This window comes from Hypanus sabinus, chromosome X1 (genome assembly GCF_030144855.1).
Source record: "Hypanus sabinus isolate sHypSab1 chromosome X1, sHypSab1.hap1, whole genome shotgun sequence".
NCBI lineage: Eukaryota > Metazoa > Chordata > Chondrichthyes > Myliobatiformes > Dasyatidae > Hypanus > Hypanus sabinus.
This window is the reverse complement of record NC_082738.1, coordinates 48,285,912-48,304,021: the sequence shown is the minus strand read 5'-3', so window position 1 is coordinate 48,304,021 and position 18,110 is coordinate 48,285,912. Positions and strand designations below refer to the sequence as shown.

The window sequence follows — 18,110 nt, the reverse complement described above, 5'->3', positions numbered from 1 at the left end:
AATCTACCCTTCCCTCCCACGCAGTCCTCCATTTTTCTATCATCCATATGCCTATCTAAGAATTTCTTAAATGCCCCTAATGGATCTGCCTCTACCACCACCCCTGGCAGGGCGTTCCACACACCCATCTCTAACATCCCTCCTATACTTTGATCAATCACCTTCAAAATATGCCCCCTCGTATTAGCCATTTCTGCCTTGGGAAAAGGTCTCTGGCTATCCACTTGATTTATGTCTCTTATCATCTTGTACACCACTATCAAGTCACCTCTCATAAAGAAATTAACTTGTTTCATTTTTTGCTAGCTGTTAAGGGTTGCTGTATGTCAGAGAATGCAGGAACATTTTAAACAGCTGAATGTTTTAAAAACTTAAGGGAATTTTGGGGTTGGTTCAATGTGTAGTTTAAAGCTTTGTCACCACTCATGCTTCACCGCTGGGGTTTGGAAAAGCACAGGCCAGCAGGTGAGTACCTCTGCACTGGACCAGGCACAAGGTGACTCCAGTTCAATTGTGGGCATCAGGCTCACGCCAGCGTGTTTTGACTCAATTAAAGGTACATAAGAAATATTCCAACCAATGATTTGTTCAATGCGCATCTAATTGAAGTTGTCTCACAGACAAGGAAGGTATAGTGGTCTTCTGTTTATTACATTGCTTCTAAATGTCCTAAGAATGTGACCGTACAATTCCAAGAATAATAAATGGGGTCATTTTATTGACATTGCAGCAAGCTTCAAAACATGTACCCCTGATGGCTATCCTGAAAATGATTCCCCTTCCATTGGCCAAATTTCTTGTCAGAACTGGCATTATCCATTGGATCTCCACTATATTCAAGGCGGCAAGCACAAGTGTTACTCATGTTGTTAATGAGCTGACAGAAAACCCAGATCTAAGAGCCGTCTTTAGCTATATGTTCACGGGTAAGAGAATGCTTTTATGTTCCACCGCACTCTTTGTGTCTGCTACAACTATAAGATCTCAGGAAAGAATAATTTGTGAAGTTATCACATTAGCCTATTAATGCCTCTCAGGTGCAGATTCAGTCGTCATCCTATATATATTTACAATTCATTTTGTTTTTGTTCATCAGTGGATTTAGGAGCATGGGCAAACATTTTTTAAAAATTTATTTCATCGTACATACTCAATGCTCTGGATCAGCAGATCTATCCTTGAGGTATTGTCCCATGTTCTGAAGTGAGCACTGCAGGTTTGCCCAACAATTCCTTATGAACTGTTATCCCTGGAACTGTGTAACTGGCAAGGCCAGTTATTGTTGTCCCTCAATAATTTCCCTTGAATCAGAATCAGATTTATTATCACTGACACACTGTATGTCATGAAATTTGTTCTTTTGTGGCAGCAGTACAGAACAATACGTAAAATATACTATAAATTACAATAAGAAATATATATGAACAATTTTAAAATGATAAAAGAATAACTTTTGAATTGGCTTGCTTGACCATTTCACAGGGCAGTTAAAATCCAGCAATGTTGCTATTGATCTAAAGTCTCACGTTAGCCTTGAGAAGATTAGGCACTGATAAATGTTTCTTGTTTATTATTAACAATAACATTTAATTTAAAGTTCTAGATTTTAATCTCTTTATATATGTACTTAATTACTTTCCCACTTCTGTGGGATTTGAAGTCAATTGTTCAGGCTAATTAACATCATACACAATAATTTATATATACTGTACGCTTCCTTACCCAATCAGACTCTGATTTTGTCTCTGAGCTCTCCTGCTGTTAAATAACTTCTCCAAAGTTCTAGATGGGATTTTAGAGAGCATTATTACACCATGGTCCTTGTTCAGTAGATTTCAATTATAGATGATGATCTCCCAAAACAAAATAATTGCTTCATTTAGCTAATAGGAGCAGATTATCAATTTTATTAAAGCAATGAATCAGTTAATAGTAAGTTTGATTAAAAAAATAATTAATGCTTAGGATCTGTGCTGTGCAATATTAGCAAATGAATGCTTGGATGTTTATATGTAAATGTGCCTCCAAGTAGATAAAATGGTAGACAAGGTATCATTAAAACACGTTTTCTTTGATATTCATCCTGGTCAAAAGTGAAAAATGTGCTGTAGAGTTGCAGCTGCATTTTGAAAGTTTGAATTGAATTCAATTTAATGAAACCAAATTTCAGAAACAGGCTAAAACATGTAGTAAAAGCACAAAATGCTGGCAGAACTCAGCAGGCCAGACAACATCTGGGAGGAGGTAGTGATGATGTTTTGGGCCGAAACCCTTCATCAGGAGTAAAACATGAAGTAACTGCCAAATATCATGTTTGGTGATGTACATCAGGGGTGGCTTTCCAGCCAGTTAAGAGTTCATACTAATGTCACGCAGAGAAATCATTATATTATATTTCTAAATATAATCATCTGAAGATGAGAAATCAATCAGCAAATCTTTTCTATAGTTGTAAACTAAATTTCTAGTCAATTTGCAATTCTATTCTATTCTGGAGTTTAATATATGCTTGCAATGTTACATTACTGGAGTAATGATTTCAGAAAGAACAAAATTATTGCATGAATATGCAGGTTATTTACAGGAGAAATCACAGTCACTTTGCCTTTCTAGGTGTTCCTCCCAAAGACACCAGCTTTGTAATGAATGCATTACTGGTACACCACTATAAGCGTGGAGCATGGTATCCCAAAGGAGGGTCCAGCCAGATTGCTTTTCATTGTATTCCAGTTATCCAGAGAGCAGGTGGAGCTGTTCTTGTGCGTGCTCGTGTGCAACAAATCTTAATTAGTGAAGATGGAAAAGCCTGTGGTGAGTTTCAAGCCAGACCTTTCTATTACCTCTTCTATGACCCTTCCTACACACACCAGAAGAACAATGTTGAAAGGTCTAGCTAGAGGATGTTTCCGATAGTGGAAAAGTCTAGGACCAGAGGGTACATCCTCAGAATACAAGGATGTCCGTTTAGAACAGAGATAAGGAAGAATTTATTGAGCCAGTGAGTGGTGGATCTGTGGAAATCATTACCACAGATGGCTGTAGAGGCCAAGTCATTAGGTACATTTGAAGCGAAGGTTGATAGGTTCTTGATTAGTGTGTCAGATTTTACAGGAAGAAGGCAGGAGAATGGGGTTGAGAAGGACGTTGAATCAGTCATGATTGAATGGCAGAGCAGACTCAATGGGCTGAAAGGCCTAATTCTGTACCTATCTCTTATGATCTATATCATATGGTCTTGTGGTCTAATGTAGTCTTCATGAATCCAAGTGTATTAAATGGCCTACTTACCTTTGGTCCTGTCAACTGGACAATTCCTTCTTCATCTCAGAAATACTTACATTTCATCCGGAGGCTGTCCTGCTCAAATTGACAGCTTTTCACTCGCATGAGAAATTGATACAAATACTAAGAATGCAGCTCTGATTTTCACTTTGGAAGTCCAAAACCTGACCATTTTATCATTGGTATTTCTACTCCTTATCCTTGACTCTTTTTTTAATATTGAGTAGACAGAAACATGGATTCTCCTGGTACTTTGCTCAAAGGCTGACTTGTCAGCCTTAAATACAGCTGTCAGAGTGGAGAAACATATCCATGAGAGGGAATATTAGGAAAAGTTAAATCTTTAAGATTATCATGTTTAAAGGAAAAACTTGAATGATATTGAGCAGTTTGGTAAAAGAGAAAAGTTACTCTATACCCTGTAAGTTTATAGTGTAAGGTACTTGAGAACTTGACATTGAGAAATCCCCCTTGATCAAGTTGCTGTGTAGATTTATAGAGAGAACATCTGAGCGGTACTGAAAAAGACCATCTTTTTTTCCAGTACTGATGAAGGGTCAACTGTTTACTCTTTTCCATAGATGCTGACTGGCCACCTGAGTTCCTCCAGCATTTTGTGTGTGTGTTGCAGGCACTTATTTGGAAATGTTTTCCACAGACAATGTAAAAATAAATGAAAATAGAGGCATTAATTGCATCAGATTAAATGGACATAATGGAAAGATTTTATTTCCTTAATCCATTTTTATTCTGCCCATCTGCACTATTGGAAGGTCAGGTCTTCTGATTTCTCAGAAAATTCACATTCACATCAACAATCTCATATGCACTTAGAGTTTTCATCTACATGGCTAATATCGATCAAGAATTTGAGATACAGAAGACTATAAATTGCAGTTTTCATTATAGTTGATCTCTTCATCCTTGCAGAATTTAATTTTAAAGAAAATAATATCAACAGCTATAATATTTTGTGAGTTTGATTTACTATAACTATAAATTCTTGTAGGTGTGGTCGTCAATAAAGGGCAAAGGGAAATATGTATTTCTGCACCCTCGGTGATCTCTGATGCTGGAATATACAACACCTATGAGCATCTTTTACCAAAAGAAATCCAAGCCAAACCTGGTAAGAAGATAAGCTACTTTATCACCTGTGGCAAGCACATCTTATTGCATTTTCTTCCCCTGGAATATCTATACTTGTCATCTCTGCAGCACGAGACTGATAAACAGCCAACCTTTATACCTTCATTATCATTTATAAGCAAATTTCTTAACACTGGAAGGTCCAGACTCTCTCCTGCATGTACTGTAGCTGTGTCCCACTGGACGTTTCCTGACTGTGTCCCACCATTAGAATCTCCATAGCACTAGGCAATCTACTGCCTCTTTCTACTCCAAAATAGACCTGATCCAGCATCTGCAAATCTATGTATTTAAATGGAAATTGTATAGCTGTGAAGAAGAGAGCTAAGAATGAAATAAGATACATTATTAATTGTTTGTCTTTGCCTTTTAAAAAAATTTCAGAGTATTTTATTTAGGAGATTTTTTTAAGGAAAGAATTTTTTAAATTTCCCGATTGCTTATGTTATTATTAGTTGTCTCTAAATGTTGGTTAATGTTAAGGACGTTCAGAAACATTGAGAAGTCATGCACCCTTGACATCCAATAACGACTGTGATAAGACTTTGCTGAGTGTCACAGATTTCTTGAGGAGTTTTGTGGACAGCAACACGCACAAGATGCTGGAGTAGTTCAGCCGGATCAGACAGGATCTACGGAGGGAAATGAACAGTCGACATTTCGGGCCCAGACCCTTCATCAGGACTGGAAAGGAACGAGGCAGAGATGTCGACTGTTCATTTCCCTCCACTGATGCTGCCTGACCTGCTGAGTTCCTCCAGCATTTTGTGCGTGTTACTCAGGATTTCCAACATCTGCAAAACTTCCTTTGTCTCAGTTTTGTGGGCAGGGCTTGGTTTAATGCATTGAAGGAATTGGTCGCACCAGTTAAGGTCCTGCCAGTGCTCAGTGCCTCACTTCAAGATGGACCTTGCCAGCAAGATCCACCATACGGTTTTGGAGCAGGTAAGCACAGGATACAGGAGTATGGGTGTCAGGCCCCACCCATGAATGCTGATCAGTATCTTTTTACTTCATGTAGCCATTCAGTCACAACTTGACATGGTGCAGCACAGCATGGGATCATTCCTTGTATTCGTTGGTCTCAAAGGTACAAAAGAAGAGTTAGGATTGAAGGCAACCAATTATTGGATTTATCGAAATAACAACTTGGATGAGCTGTAAGTCACTACAACATCCAGCTATGTCAGTCCCGATGCCAGTAAATTAACTTCGTGCAAGGTTGAGGGGAAGTGATAGTGGGGGTTGTGCTGGGGAATGCAACATTATTTTGCAGTGTACACCAGTGTTGACTATAAATATGCCCAATAAAAACAGCACTTGTAAAGGCATTCCCACCCCAAAATTTCAAGTCCAACACTCACCAGTTTCCGTTCCTATACCTAGAATTTCTTCCCTAAAACGTACTGTATCTCTACCCTTTGCTTCCCCCTTTCAGCCTTCCTGCATCATCTCCAAAGGTTTGGATTTTCCTGAGAAATGCTAGCAGTTCCCCATATAATTCCTGGAGGTTCATGATTCCTATCTTAGCATGTGTGGATATAATAAGCCCCTAACTATCAGAGTTGGTCATTCTAAATTTACTCTAAAGTTAGTCAGCAACTGAGTAATGCCATCCTATAATTTCCCATAGCTCTGGTGGGGAATACGTTGGACCTTCACATTATTTTGCAGGGAGGCAGGGTTTTGAGGGAAGGAGGTATAATATGGGCAATTTATATTTTTTGAATTAACTTAAATGTAATTAATCATTTAAGTGTATTTTGTGTTTAAAGTTTCATTTTAAATTATAATATAGTTTTTTAGTGTGATTCAAACTCTTTGATAGTATTAACAAAATGTTCACCTGAAAATAACATGGCACAATAGAGTGCCTAAACATTTCATCAATGGGTCCTATGACCTATGGTCCTCACCAACCAGGTCACAGGTATCTTGCCTTGAAGTTCCCTTCACACATGAAGTTGGTGGGTGGGAACAACTAACATGGAGAGTTCACCATGTCCACTTGCTTCTTTTCTGTCTATCTTAACAGCCTCATTCCTATATTAATACATGATTCCATGAACAATTCCATTACATACACAACTCTGGAATCCACCCCAACATAAATATTCCCTTCATTGTCTCTACCTCTGCCCCCCCCCCCACCCATCACTTAAAATGAACTTACTTTCTCCATTTTCTGGCTTTAATAAAAAGAGCACTGATCTGAAACATTTCTTTATGCCCCTCTTCAAAGATGCTGCCTGGCCTGTTGAACATGTATGACATTTGCTGCTTTTGTTTCAGATGTTCAGCATACTCCTTTCTGTTTCAGAGAAGGTATAACTAGGCGTCAGACCTTTAACTTTCCTCATTGAAAATAAGTGGAACCACTTTACCTGAAATCACGAGCATTTCCAAAGCCGTTGTGAAAATGATTAAAAGTATTGCATAAAGGGCTCGATAGGGCACCATCATAGCATAGCTATTACAGCTCAGTGATCTGGAGTTCAATTCCAGTGCCATTCTGTGAGGAGTCTCGGTACATCCTCCTCATAGAATGTGTGGCTTTCTCCCCAGTGCTCTGGTTTCTTCTCACAGTCCAAAGCCATACTGGGTAGGTTCATTGGCCATTGTAAATTGTCCCGTGATTTGGTCAGAGTTAATCGGGTTTGTCAGATGGCATGGGTCGAGGGGCTGAAGGGCCTACTCTGCGCGGTATCGCTAAGTAAAATATTGTCTCTCTATTCCTGAGTTGTATGTTTCAGAATGAGCTACACTATTTCAGCAAGCAAGGAGGAATTTAAGAAAACTATTCCGATGTTATTCATTACCTTTCCATCTGCCAAGGATTTCACCTGGAAGGAACGACATCCAGGTAATTACCAGCAATGTGTGCTGAGGAAGTTATGCAGACAAACAGAGCATGAGACCCATTAAATAATCATTATTTGATGGATATATCGAAAGTTATGGATGTGTACACACAGTGGCCATTTGGTGCTCCTGTACACCTGCTCATTAATGCAAATATCTAATCAGCCAATCATGGGGCAGCAACTCAATGCATAAAAGCACGCAGACACAGTCAAGAGGTTCATTTGTTGCTCAGACGAAACATCAGAGTGGGGAAAAAGTATGATCTAAGTGACTTTGACCATGGAATGATTGCTGGTGCCAGACAGAGTGGTTGAAGTATCTGAGACTGCCAATCTCCTGCAATTTTCATGCACAACAGTCTCTAAAGTTTACAGAGAATGCTGCAAAAAACAAAACAGAACATCCAGTGAGTGGGCAAAAATGCCTTGTTAATGAGAGAGGTCAGAGAAGAAAGGTCATACTGGTTCAAGCTGACAGTAACTCAAAATCCACATGTTATAACCGTGGTGTGTGGAAGAGCATCTTGAAGTGGACAGGCTATGACAACAGAAAACCATAAACATACACTCAGTGGCAACTTTACTAGGTACGGGAGGCACCTCATAAAGTGGCCACTGAGTGTGTGTTGAACAAATCTTTCCTGTGCATAGTAGAGAGACATCTACTCTCCCAAAACATGAGGCTCACTTTATGTAGTTTGTAAAATTCTTACTGGCTACATTTAGGCTGCTGTAGTCTTTTCAGGGCTTGCTTAAGGAAGCTTTTATACAATCATAAAATTTTATGTTGATTTTACCTTTCTCCCTACTGCATGCCCTCCTATTGAGGAAAGGTTACACTGACACTGTAGTGCTCTTTAAGCATACAAAGTCTTCATTTTGCCATCCCAAGCTTCAGGGAAAAAGTTATTCTGAACTGTCTGGTGAGTTTCCATAATGATAGGCTTGGCCCCAGTCTGGGGCAATCGGTTTTACATACTGAGCAACATGAGCAGGTTTCTTCTAGTTAACTGCTTCCATCTTATTATTCACTGTATTAGAACGTTGGCTCATTTCAGCTGGGTGTAGAGCATGGTCTTTATCCTTCGACCATATTAACCATGAATATCAACATATAACACTATCCTTGTATGGATGTTGTGCATGTAGAAGAGCAGCAATTATTTTGCATTTATATCATTGACACGGGAGCAGCAGTGTGTCTGTGATGTCTCCTTCATATCTCAATTATTAGGTTTTCCACAACTTGTTTCAGGTGACCACTGTTTCAAATTGGAAAGATTTCAGCATTCCACTTAAGCAAGTTTTGAAGTCTGTGTGTATTGAACAAGAGCAGGAACCTGGCCTGAATCCTGCAGAGCTTTTGAGGCCAAATGTGGTAATCCCCAGGGATCTGGGCGGATATCAGATGCTTCCTCACAGTATGGAATTCAAAGACCTGTGATCTTTGGATCCACATATTTCAGTTACACAATTGCTTCACTGAACGGTTTTTTTATGTAGCCCTATCAAAGGACGAGTGTGGTGTGTGAATGTAGACAGCCATTGAAATTTAAATGAAAATTTGAAATGCTATCTACATATTTGTTCCTAAAATAATTTGTATACATTTATGCAAAGTACCTTTATGACAAAATGATAATCAAAACAATCATAGGGAGTGATCCCTCTAGATATTCTCCTGAGATCCACAGCATGACAGTAGCCTATTAGTTCACATGACAGATAACAGCAGCACATTCTTTAGAGCAAGGCACTATCCCAGCTGTAGGGCTGGAGACTTGCACTCCAGAATTGGCCACACCTGAAACTAAGCTGTTCCAGTACAACACTGCGATTTGGCCAGGTATGCCCTGATCAAAAAAAAAGAATAAATCCAATCCAACTAATTACTGCTTAATCAGTCTGCTCTCAATTAAGAGCAAAGTAATAGAAGTTGTCATCAATAGTCCTATCAAGTAGCATTTGCTCACCAGTAATCTACTCACTGATGCCCAATTTGGTTTTCACTGGAACCATTCAGCCTTGGCCTAAACAATTTTTCAGTCCTCCGGAACCATGCCCAAGTCCAATGATTCTTGAAGGATCATTACTACTGCCTCCACAATCTCTTGCATTACATCTTTTGGAACCCTAGGATGCAGTTCATCTGGTCCAAGTGACTTATGCACCTTCCTCCCCTTCTTACCCCATCCCTTATTTATTTATGTCCTCTCACTTTTTTCTCTCTTTCTGCCCATCACTCTTTGCCTATTCTCCATCTCCCTCTAGTGCTCCCCTCCCCCTTTCTTTCTCCCTAGACCTCCGATCCCATGATCCTTTCCCTTCTCCAGCTCTGTATCCCTTTTGCCAATCACCTTTCCAGCTCTTAGCTTCACCCCACCCTCTTCTGTCTTCTATTATTTCGGATTCCCTCCCCATTTTCAAATCTCTTACTATCTTTCAGTTAGTCCTGATGAAGGGTCTCGGCCCGAAACGTTGACAGTGCTTCTTCCTATAGATGCTGCCTGGCCTGCTGTGTTCCACCAGCATTTTGAGATTAGTAATAATATCTCCTCCTTGCTGACGATCAACACTGGCGCACCTCAGGGATGTGTGCTTAGCCCACAGCTCTCTCTATAACCATGACTGTGTGGCTAGGCATAGCTCAAATACTATCTATAAATTTGATGATGATACAACCATTGTTGGTAGGATCTCAGATGGAGATGAGAGGGCGTACAGGAGTGAGCTATACCAGCTAGTTGAGCGGTGTTGTACCAACAACTTTGCACTCAACATCAGTAAGACCAAAGAGCTGATTGTGGACCTCAGAAAGGGGGGGACAAGGGAACATGAACCAATCCTCATAGAGGGATCAGAAGTGGAGAGAGTCAGCAATATCACGTTCCTGGGTGTCAAGATCTTTGAGGATCTAACCTTGTCCCAACATATCGATGCAGCTATAAAGAAAGCAAGCCAGTAGCTATACTTCATTAATAGTTTGAAAAGATTTGGTTTGTCTCCTAAAGCACTCAAAAACTTCTATAGTTGTACCGTGAAGTGCATTCTGACAGGCTGCATCACTGTCTGGTATGGGGGAGGGGCTACTGCACAGGACCGAAAGAAGCTATAGAAAGTTGTAAAATTAGTCAGCTCCATCTTGGGTCCATAGCCTCCATAGCATCCAAGACTTCTTCAAGGACCAGTGTCTCACAAAAGTGACATTCATTATTAAGGACCTCCAGCACCCAGGACCTGCCCTTTTCTCACTGTTACCATCAGGTAGGAGATACAGAAGCCTGAAGGCACACACTCAGCGATTCAGGAACAGCTTCTTCCCCTCTGCCATTCAATTCCTAAATGGACATTGAACCGTTGGACACTACCTCACTTTTTTTAATATATATTATTTCTGTTTTTGCACTATTTTTTAATTTAACTGTATACATATATATATATATATATACTTACTGTAATTGACTTGGTTATTTATTTATTACTTTTTTCTTTCTATATTATCATGTATTGCATTGTACTGCTGCTGCTAAGTTAACAAATTTCACAACACAAGCTGGTGATTAAAAAATCTGATTCTGATTCGGAATTTACCTCCCTTATGGGAGTATCTTCATGAGAGGAGTTTTAAAGTTTAAAGAGAGCAATTGAGATGGACAATAAGTGCTGGCCATATCCAAAAAGAAAAAAGCAAAATAAAAACAAAATGAAGACAGGCGTATTAAATTTGATTTTTATGTGGGGAGGGGGGATTTGGGGTTGATGATGGTGCTGCCTTTCGTTTCGTGGCTACCCAGAGAAGAAGAATTTCAGAGTTGTATACTTTGATAATAAATAAACCTTTGAAACTTCTAAAGAATATTGACTTCTTCGTCTAGCCTAATCTTCCCTCGTGTGACACTCCTGCCAACCCAGAAATCAGTATGGTAAACCTTTACTACACTCCCACTATAAGTGTAGCACTTTCTCGGGTAGCAGACCAAAACTTCAAACAATACTCCAGGTGTGGTCTCACCAAGGTCTTCTATAATTTTAGTAAAACATCAGTGCTCCTTGCAATGAAAACCAATATACCACTGCCTTCTTAATGCAATCAGCTGCACTGACAATGACAATAATATCAACATTTCCCAATCTATCACCATTTAAATAATATAAAGCATTTCTGATTTTTAACCATGTCAGGAATTTCACATTTCTTCATATTTTACTACATCTGCTCACTTACTCAAAATATCTAAATCATCCTAAAGCCTCTTTGCATCTTCCTTGGCATTTACTATCCCACCAATATCGTACTGTTGGCAAACTTGCTGTGGTACCATACTCCTCACTGCTTGCCTGCCCCAAAAAATTACCACTAATTATTAGTCTCTGTTTTCTATCTGTCACCAGTTCATTAATTCATACAAGTATACTATCCATAATCTCATGTACTTTAGTTTTGAACACTCTCTGCTCATGTGAGACTTAATGCAAGGCCTTCTGAAAATTCCAATGTACTATATCCAGTCATTCTTTCATATTAATTCTAACAGTAATATTCTCAAAAACATCCATTGGATCGTTAAACGCTATCTGGCTTTCATAAATCCATGATCGTTTCATCTAATCTCATTTATATTTTCTTAATGATCTGTTATCAAATCTTTCATAATAGACTCCAGCATTTTCCCTGCCTGAAGTGCCAAGTGTTCTCTCTGTTTTAATGTTACCATTACATCTGCCACCCTCCAGTTTTTGGGAGATGACAATATGTATCCATGGCCCTGGCAGTGTATTGGCTTTCAGCCCTGTTAATTAATCATGTATAACCATATAACAATTACAGTGTGGTAACAGGCCATCTTGGCCCTTCTAGTCCATGCTGAGCACTTACTCTCACTTAGTCCCACCATCCTGCACTCAGCCCATAACCCTCCATTCCTTTCCTGTCCATATACCTATCCAATTTTTTTTAAACGACAAAATCGAACCTGCCTCTACCACTTCCACTGGAAGCTCGATCCACACAGCTACCACTCTCTGAGTAAAGAAGTTCCCCCTCATGTTACCCCTAAACTTTTGCCCCTTAACTCTCAATTCATGCCCTCTTGTTTGAATCTCCCCTACCCTCAACGGAAAAAGCCTATCCACCAGCTCTTTTTTCTAAATTCCTCCAGCTCTTTTTTATTTATGTATGTCTTCTAAATTCCTCCAGTTCTTTTTTATTTATGTATGTCTTAACTATATCTGTACTTTAACCTCTATCTTTATGTTTTATATACCTTAATTCTTTATTGCTGAATTTTTTTTGTTGCATGCTGCACCACAACACCACAGCAAATTCCTAATTCATGTAGATAAATATGGTGAATAAAGTCGATCCTATTTGATTAATAGGACTGGATGTTACAATCCCTAAAGTTTCTGCACTGCACTTGACTTGAGTGAAGTCAAGTTAGTCAACTTAGTTCTTATTAATTTCCTTTAATTCCTCCTTTTAATTTAACACTGTTCTCCAACATTTCTATGACGTTACTTTGCCCTTTTTGATGTTTTTGGACAATATTTAATTGCTCTTCCATTTCTTTGTTCACTATTATAATTCTCCTGTGGTAAGGAATCTGTCTTTGTTTTCTTCCTTTTTATTTAGATTAAAACGACCTATAATTTCTGTAGTATTCAAATATTCAAGCTCCCACCCTTGTCACTCCTGAGTTATGCTTTGCAATAGCAATTATTTACAAGTATTTGTGTTGTTAATTGGGCTGTCTTATTACAAAGGTGTTGCAAATAAAGCTACCACATTCGTAATAAAGTTTAAACAGATCTGATATAATTGTCATCACAGGGACATGACTGCAGGCACCAAGAAGTGTTGACATTTTTGGACATCCCAGCATTTGTTTTGTACTGGCACTATTTGGCATTATATTACCTTTCTATTTATATCTTAATCACTCCCAGTTCTAAAGATGACTGAATGTTACTTCAGCCATGCATTCAAGGGTAAGAGGTTTTCTTACACTAACACACGTAGGCTTGACCTTTGATTAAGTGGGCAATAATGGATGGAATTGCTTCAGGTTTTAGTGTTTTATCTGGAGAACAAATGTCACACACAACAAATACTGGAGGAATTCAGCAGGTCGGGCAGCATCGATGGAGAGGAATAAAAGGCTAACATTTCGGGCCAAGACCCTTCCAGGGTACTGACGAAGGATCTCAGTCCAAAATGTTGGTTTTTTATTCCTGTTCACAGGAGTTGCCTGACCTGCTGAATTTCTCCAGCATTTTTTGTGTGTTACTTTGGATTTTCAGCATTTGAAAAATGTCTTGTGTTTGCTGAAAATAACTGCACATTTCTCGTTGTCAGGACATTCGTGCATGACAATTCTGACCATGGCTCGCTATGACTGGTTCGAGGAATGGAAGGACAAAAGAGTAAAGAATAGAGGAGCAGATTATGAAAAATGGAAGATGGACATTGCCAGGAAACTATTAGACTGGGCCATCGATTTATTTCCCCAGTTAAAGGATAAGGTATAATCATGATGCTTTTTCTTTAACTTCGCTTGCTGAATTGAATGCCTTACTGAAACATTTAGGGTGCAATAAAGAACCCATCATGTCAGAGGGTGTAGAGACATATATAGACCAGGCCAGGATATTAGTGAAATAGATGGGATAGCACAATAATCTGGTTGTTTTAAAGTTGATCTAGATTCATTTGATGGCTCCAATTTTAAGTATTCCAGCTTTAAATATTTAAATATTTTAAATAAACTCAATTTTGACTTTGAATTGCCAGGACTCAAACTCATGTCTACCAGTGGCCTATGACTTCTGGATGATTGTCCATTAACCTAGCCACCATACCACTGACTGAGCATCTCAGCCCTCCCTGCTTACCTAGAGGCACAGAGTCTGAGAATCAGGAAGTCATGTTGTATTTATATAAAACTTTGGTTAGACTGCACTTGGAGTATTGCATGCAGCACTGGTCACCCCATTATAGGAAGGATGTGGAGACTTTGGAGATGATTCAGAAGAGGTTTACTAGGAGGCTGTGGGCACCAGATATTGGACTAAATCTGGTTCACTTGAGCTGAGAAGAAGGAGCTCTACTAGCAGCAGCATCATAATGTCACATTATGGTCATATTTGCTCACCAATATGACGATAATGTGACATCGTTTTAACAAGGTTGTCTGGTAATGAAAGCCAATGCAGTCATCCCAGTGAGATTTAATTATTTAATATGTCTATGTGCAAATCCTAGATTGAATACTTCAAAGCTGCAACTCCACTCAGTAATCAATACTACTTGGCTGCTCCTCGTGGGGAGATGTCTGGTATCAACCAGGACCTCGCTCGGTACACACCTGAAGTTTTAGCCTCTATCAGAGCAAAAACTCCCGTGAGAAACCTTTACCTCACTGGTAAGTATTCCACTGAGTCTATGCTAGTCAAGAAAGAGTGTTGGCTACATGTCTCCCTTTATTTGCAGACACAAAATCGAAAATGAACTTATAGAATTATGAACTAGAATATAAAAGCAAGGATGTATTATTGATGTTTCATAAGGTGTTGGTCAGATCACCTTGGAATATTGTGAGAAACTCTGGATCTGGTATCTTAGGAAGGATGTGCAGGCCTTAGAGAGAGTCCAGGGGAGCTTTAGAAGAATAATCTCATGAATGAAAGGATTAATATTCGAGGAGTCTTTGATTACTCTAGGCCTGTAACTCGATACCTTGAGTTCAGAAGGATAAAGAGGGATCTCATTTGAAATCTACTGGATACAGAGGGGCCTAAATAAAGTGGATGTGGAGAAGATACTTCCATTAGTAAGATAGTGTAACTTCCAAGGGCATAGCCTCAGAGTAAAGGGGTGTCCTTGTAAAACTGAATTTCTTCAGAATTCATTGCCACAGAGGGTTGAGGAGGCCATCTTTGATGTATTTAAAGCAGAGATTGATAGGTTCTTGATTGGTAGAGGGATTGAGGGATTAAGGATTACAGGGAGAAGGCAGGAAAATGGGGTTAAAGAATCTGCCATGAATAATACAGACCAAACTCAATGGGCCAACAAACCCAAATAACCTAATGATTCTCTTATGTCTTATTATTATAGTCCAACGGCCAAGTACTCTCCTTCTCCAATGCAGATCTTTCTGTGTTTGGAGCCACCAATATTGGCAGTGATAAGGCCTCATGTGCCATTGGCAGCACTGACCAGCCTGCAATTCTTCAAACTGCATTAATGGGATAGTGCAATTTTCTCTGCCCGGACTTGACCTTTGTTCTATGGCTGCTTCCTTTTATTACTATGACCATCACTGTTTACACAATATAGTTTTCTTTAATCTCAGGAATGGCACAACAGTTGTTCCATAATGAGAAAAGAATGTGAGTTATTTGTATCTCATAACTCAGTGCACTAGAGCCACCCACGACTGTGAGGTAGAGGAGCCCCATTCAATTTTGCTGCTTGTATTTTTCCTTTTGTACCTTCTGTCCCATTCAAGTACTACCTGCCAAGACTAGATATCCCAGGCATAGATCAGTAAAACTACCTGTCTCAGCTCTGATAGAAGTTTTGAATGTACTCACTAAACTTTTCTTGCAGCTGAGACAAACTAGTTTCATCAGATCAAAGAGTAAGTTGCAAATGTTGAGTATCCCTAGTATTTTCTCTTTCAATTTCATAACATTGTTGATTTCATGGTGATAGTTAGGAAGAGTCAAACTTCCAATTAATTGTGTGGTTCAGGCCCTAATTATTTACCTGTTGTGTTCAAACTCATAAAATAATTAAGGAACAATAGTTATGCCCTGTCTAAATTCATCCATAGCAATCTCAATGGTTATAACATGTTTAAGAATTCAGATGTTCTAAAAATAAGTGATGCAAATTTCAAAATCATCACAAGTAGTTTCTCAGGTTCTGATTCCTTTATTTCAAGAACTGTGATCATCTACTTATCTTGCCTCACTTTCCTGCAGGTCAGGATGTCTTTTCCAATGGGGTAGCCGGAGCTATGCATGGAGGTCTTATCTGTGCCTCCGCCGTTTTAGGGCGAATTGTATATCTGGATCTTCTTCGTCTTAAAAGGAGACTTAAGAAAAAACAGCATAAAAAAGCAATGTGAAACCCTGACTGCAGCTCCATAAGTGCTTTATTCCTACATGTTTTGATGACATTGTGCATTGCAATATAAAGGACTCCTTTGTTAACTCAGTTGTTAATGTCTCTTTATTCTCAATTCCTTTGCTGCCTTTTGGTTTACAGCTTATGATTTTTTTACTCATATATTGGACAAAAAAGCAATGTCAAAACTGGAGCCATGGTGTTTTATTTGAATTGTTCACTTTTTGTGATCTAGATATCTCTAGCAAGGCCAACATTTATAGCTCATCACTGATTGCACCTCAGAAGGAGATGACAAACAGCAGTCAAGTCAAGTCACTTTTATTGTCATTTTGACCATAATTACTGGTACAGTACATAGTAAAAATGAGACAATGTTTTTCAGGACCATGGTGTTAGATGAAACAGTACAAAAACTAGACTGAACTACATAAAAAACAACAGAGAAAAAAATTACACTAGATTACAGACCTACCCAGGACTGCATAAAGTGCACAGAACAGTGCAGGCATTATAATAAATAATAAACAAGACAATAGGGCAAGATAATAGAGTGTGTGCTTCAGAGGATATTTTAACTCTCAGCCACATGGTGTGGATCTGGAGTAGCATAACATCAGGTCAGTTAAGGAGGGCAGGTTTTCTCCACTGAAGGACCCTCATGGCCCAGATGAAAGTTATTTTTTATTTTTATTTAGAGATACTGCATGGAACAGGCCCTTCTGGCCTTCAGGTGCTTTACCTCTGTGGTGAACTACATATACCTGTCTGGACACACACCCCTGCTGACTGCTCCTGTGGCTCCTCCCACAGACCCCGGTATAAAGGCGATTGAGGCCTGCGCCCTGCTCTCTGTCTCCAGGATGTAGTATGGTGGTCAACTACTGCTTGTTCTTTCTTCCAGTCAATAAAAGCCGATATCTCGACTTCACGTCTCAGAGAGAGTTATTGCTGGTGCATCAACCTAATGCGAGATTATTGACTGAGTTTAAAACTTCACAGCTGCCCTGATGGAATTCGAACCCACCTCTCTGCATTGTTAGTTCAGGCCTCTATGTTACCAGCTGGTTAATTCAAATATCATCACTGTGCTCTAGAAGTTCTGCTCACTCCAAAACTCAAAGACAAAAATGAGATTCTCTGGGTAAACGTTCATTGGTTAAGAGCTTGCAATAGGATGGTTTAAACTATAGAAAGGTATGTGCAGAATGTCATCTACCTGATGGTCCGTGCTGTTTTAAGTAAGACAAACATGCAATGCAATTGCATTACCGTTATTGGTGAACCTGGCTGTCTCAATCGGAAACATGAATTTGAAAGGATAACAATTCTTCTCGCCTGCAAGTCATCCAGAACATTCTTCAGTTCATGCTTTTCTGGACCTTTTGTTTCTGACATTGTAGTCATTCAAAAGGAGAATATAATATTCTACACTCCATCTAACATTAGTCTCAGTCCAATTACTCCCGTAGGAGGCCGAGGTAGGAACTGGAATAAATGATGCCCCGATTCACCACAGAGGTTCAAGAAGCATGAAAGGAGAAGGCAAGGAGTCCATTGGTCCATAACTATAAAGTAATGCAAATGTCAAATAACACAGATGCTGGAAATCTAAAATTAAATCCATAAAATGCTGAAAGTACTCAGGAGGTTAAATAGAGATGGGTATCAACATTCAGATT

General features: G+C 39.2%; 1 protein-coding gene across 2 annotated transcripts in view; it reads left to right on the top strand.

Moving 5' to 3' along the window:
* Window positions 1-16,519, top strand: part of LOC132384918 (all-trans-retinol 13,14-reductase-like) — a 32,461-nt gene extending 15,942 nt beyond the window's left edge. Inside the window, exons 4-11 of one of the 2 annotated variants that reach the window (XM_059956553.1) lie at window positions 731-926; window positions 2,614-2,811; window positions 4,292-4,411; window positions 5,453-5,591; window positions 7,185-7,294; window positions 13,651-13,817; window positions 14,557-14,716; window positions 16,284-16,519. In XM_059956553.1, coding sequence (XP_059812536.1) covers window positions 731-926; window positions 2,614-2,811; window positions 4,292-4,411; window positions 5,453-5,591; window positions 7,185-7,294; window positions 13,651-13,817; window positions 14,557-14,716; window positions 16,284-16,429 — 1,236 coding nt within the window. In that variant the 3' untranslated portion in view covers window positions 16,430-16,519. The remainder of the gene's footprint in view (window positions 1-730; window positions 927-2,613; window positions 2,812-4,291; window positions 4,412-5,452; window positions 5,592-7,184; window positions 7,295-13,650; window positions 13,818-14,556; window positions 14,717-16,283) is intronic. The other variant, XM_059956554.1, reaches the window with a different exon arrangement.
* Window positions 16,520-18,110: the final 1,591 nt, after the last annotated feature.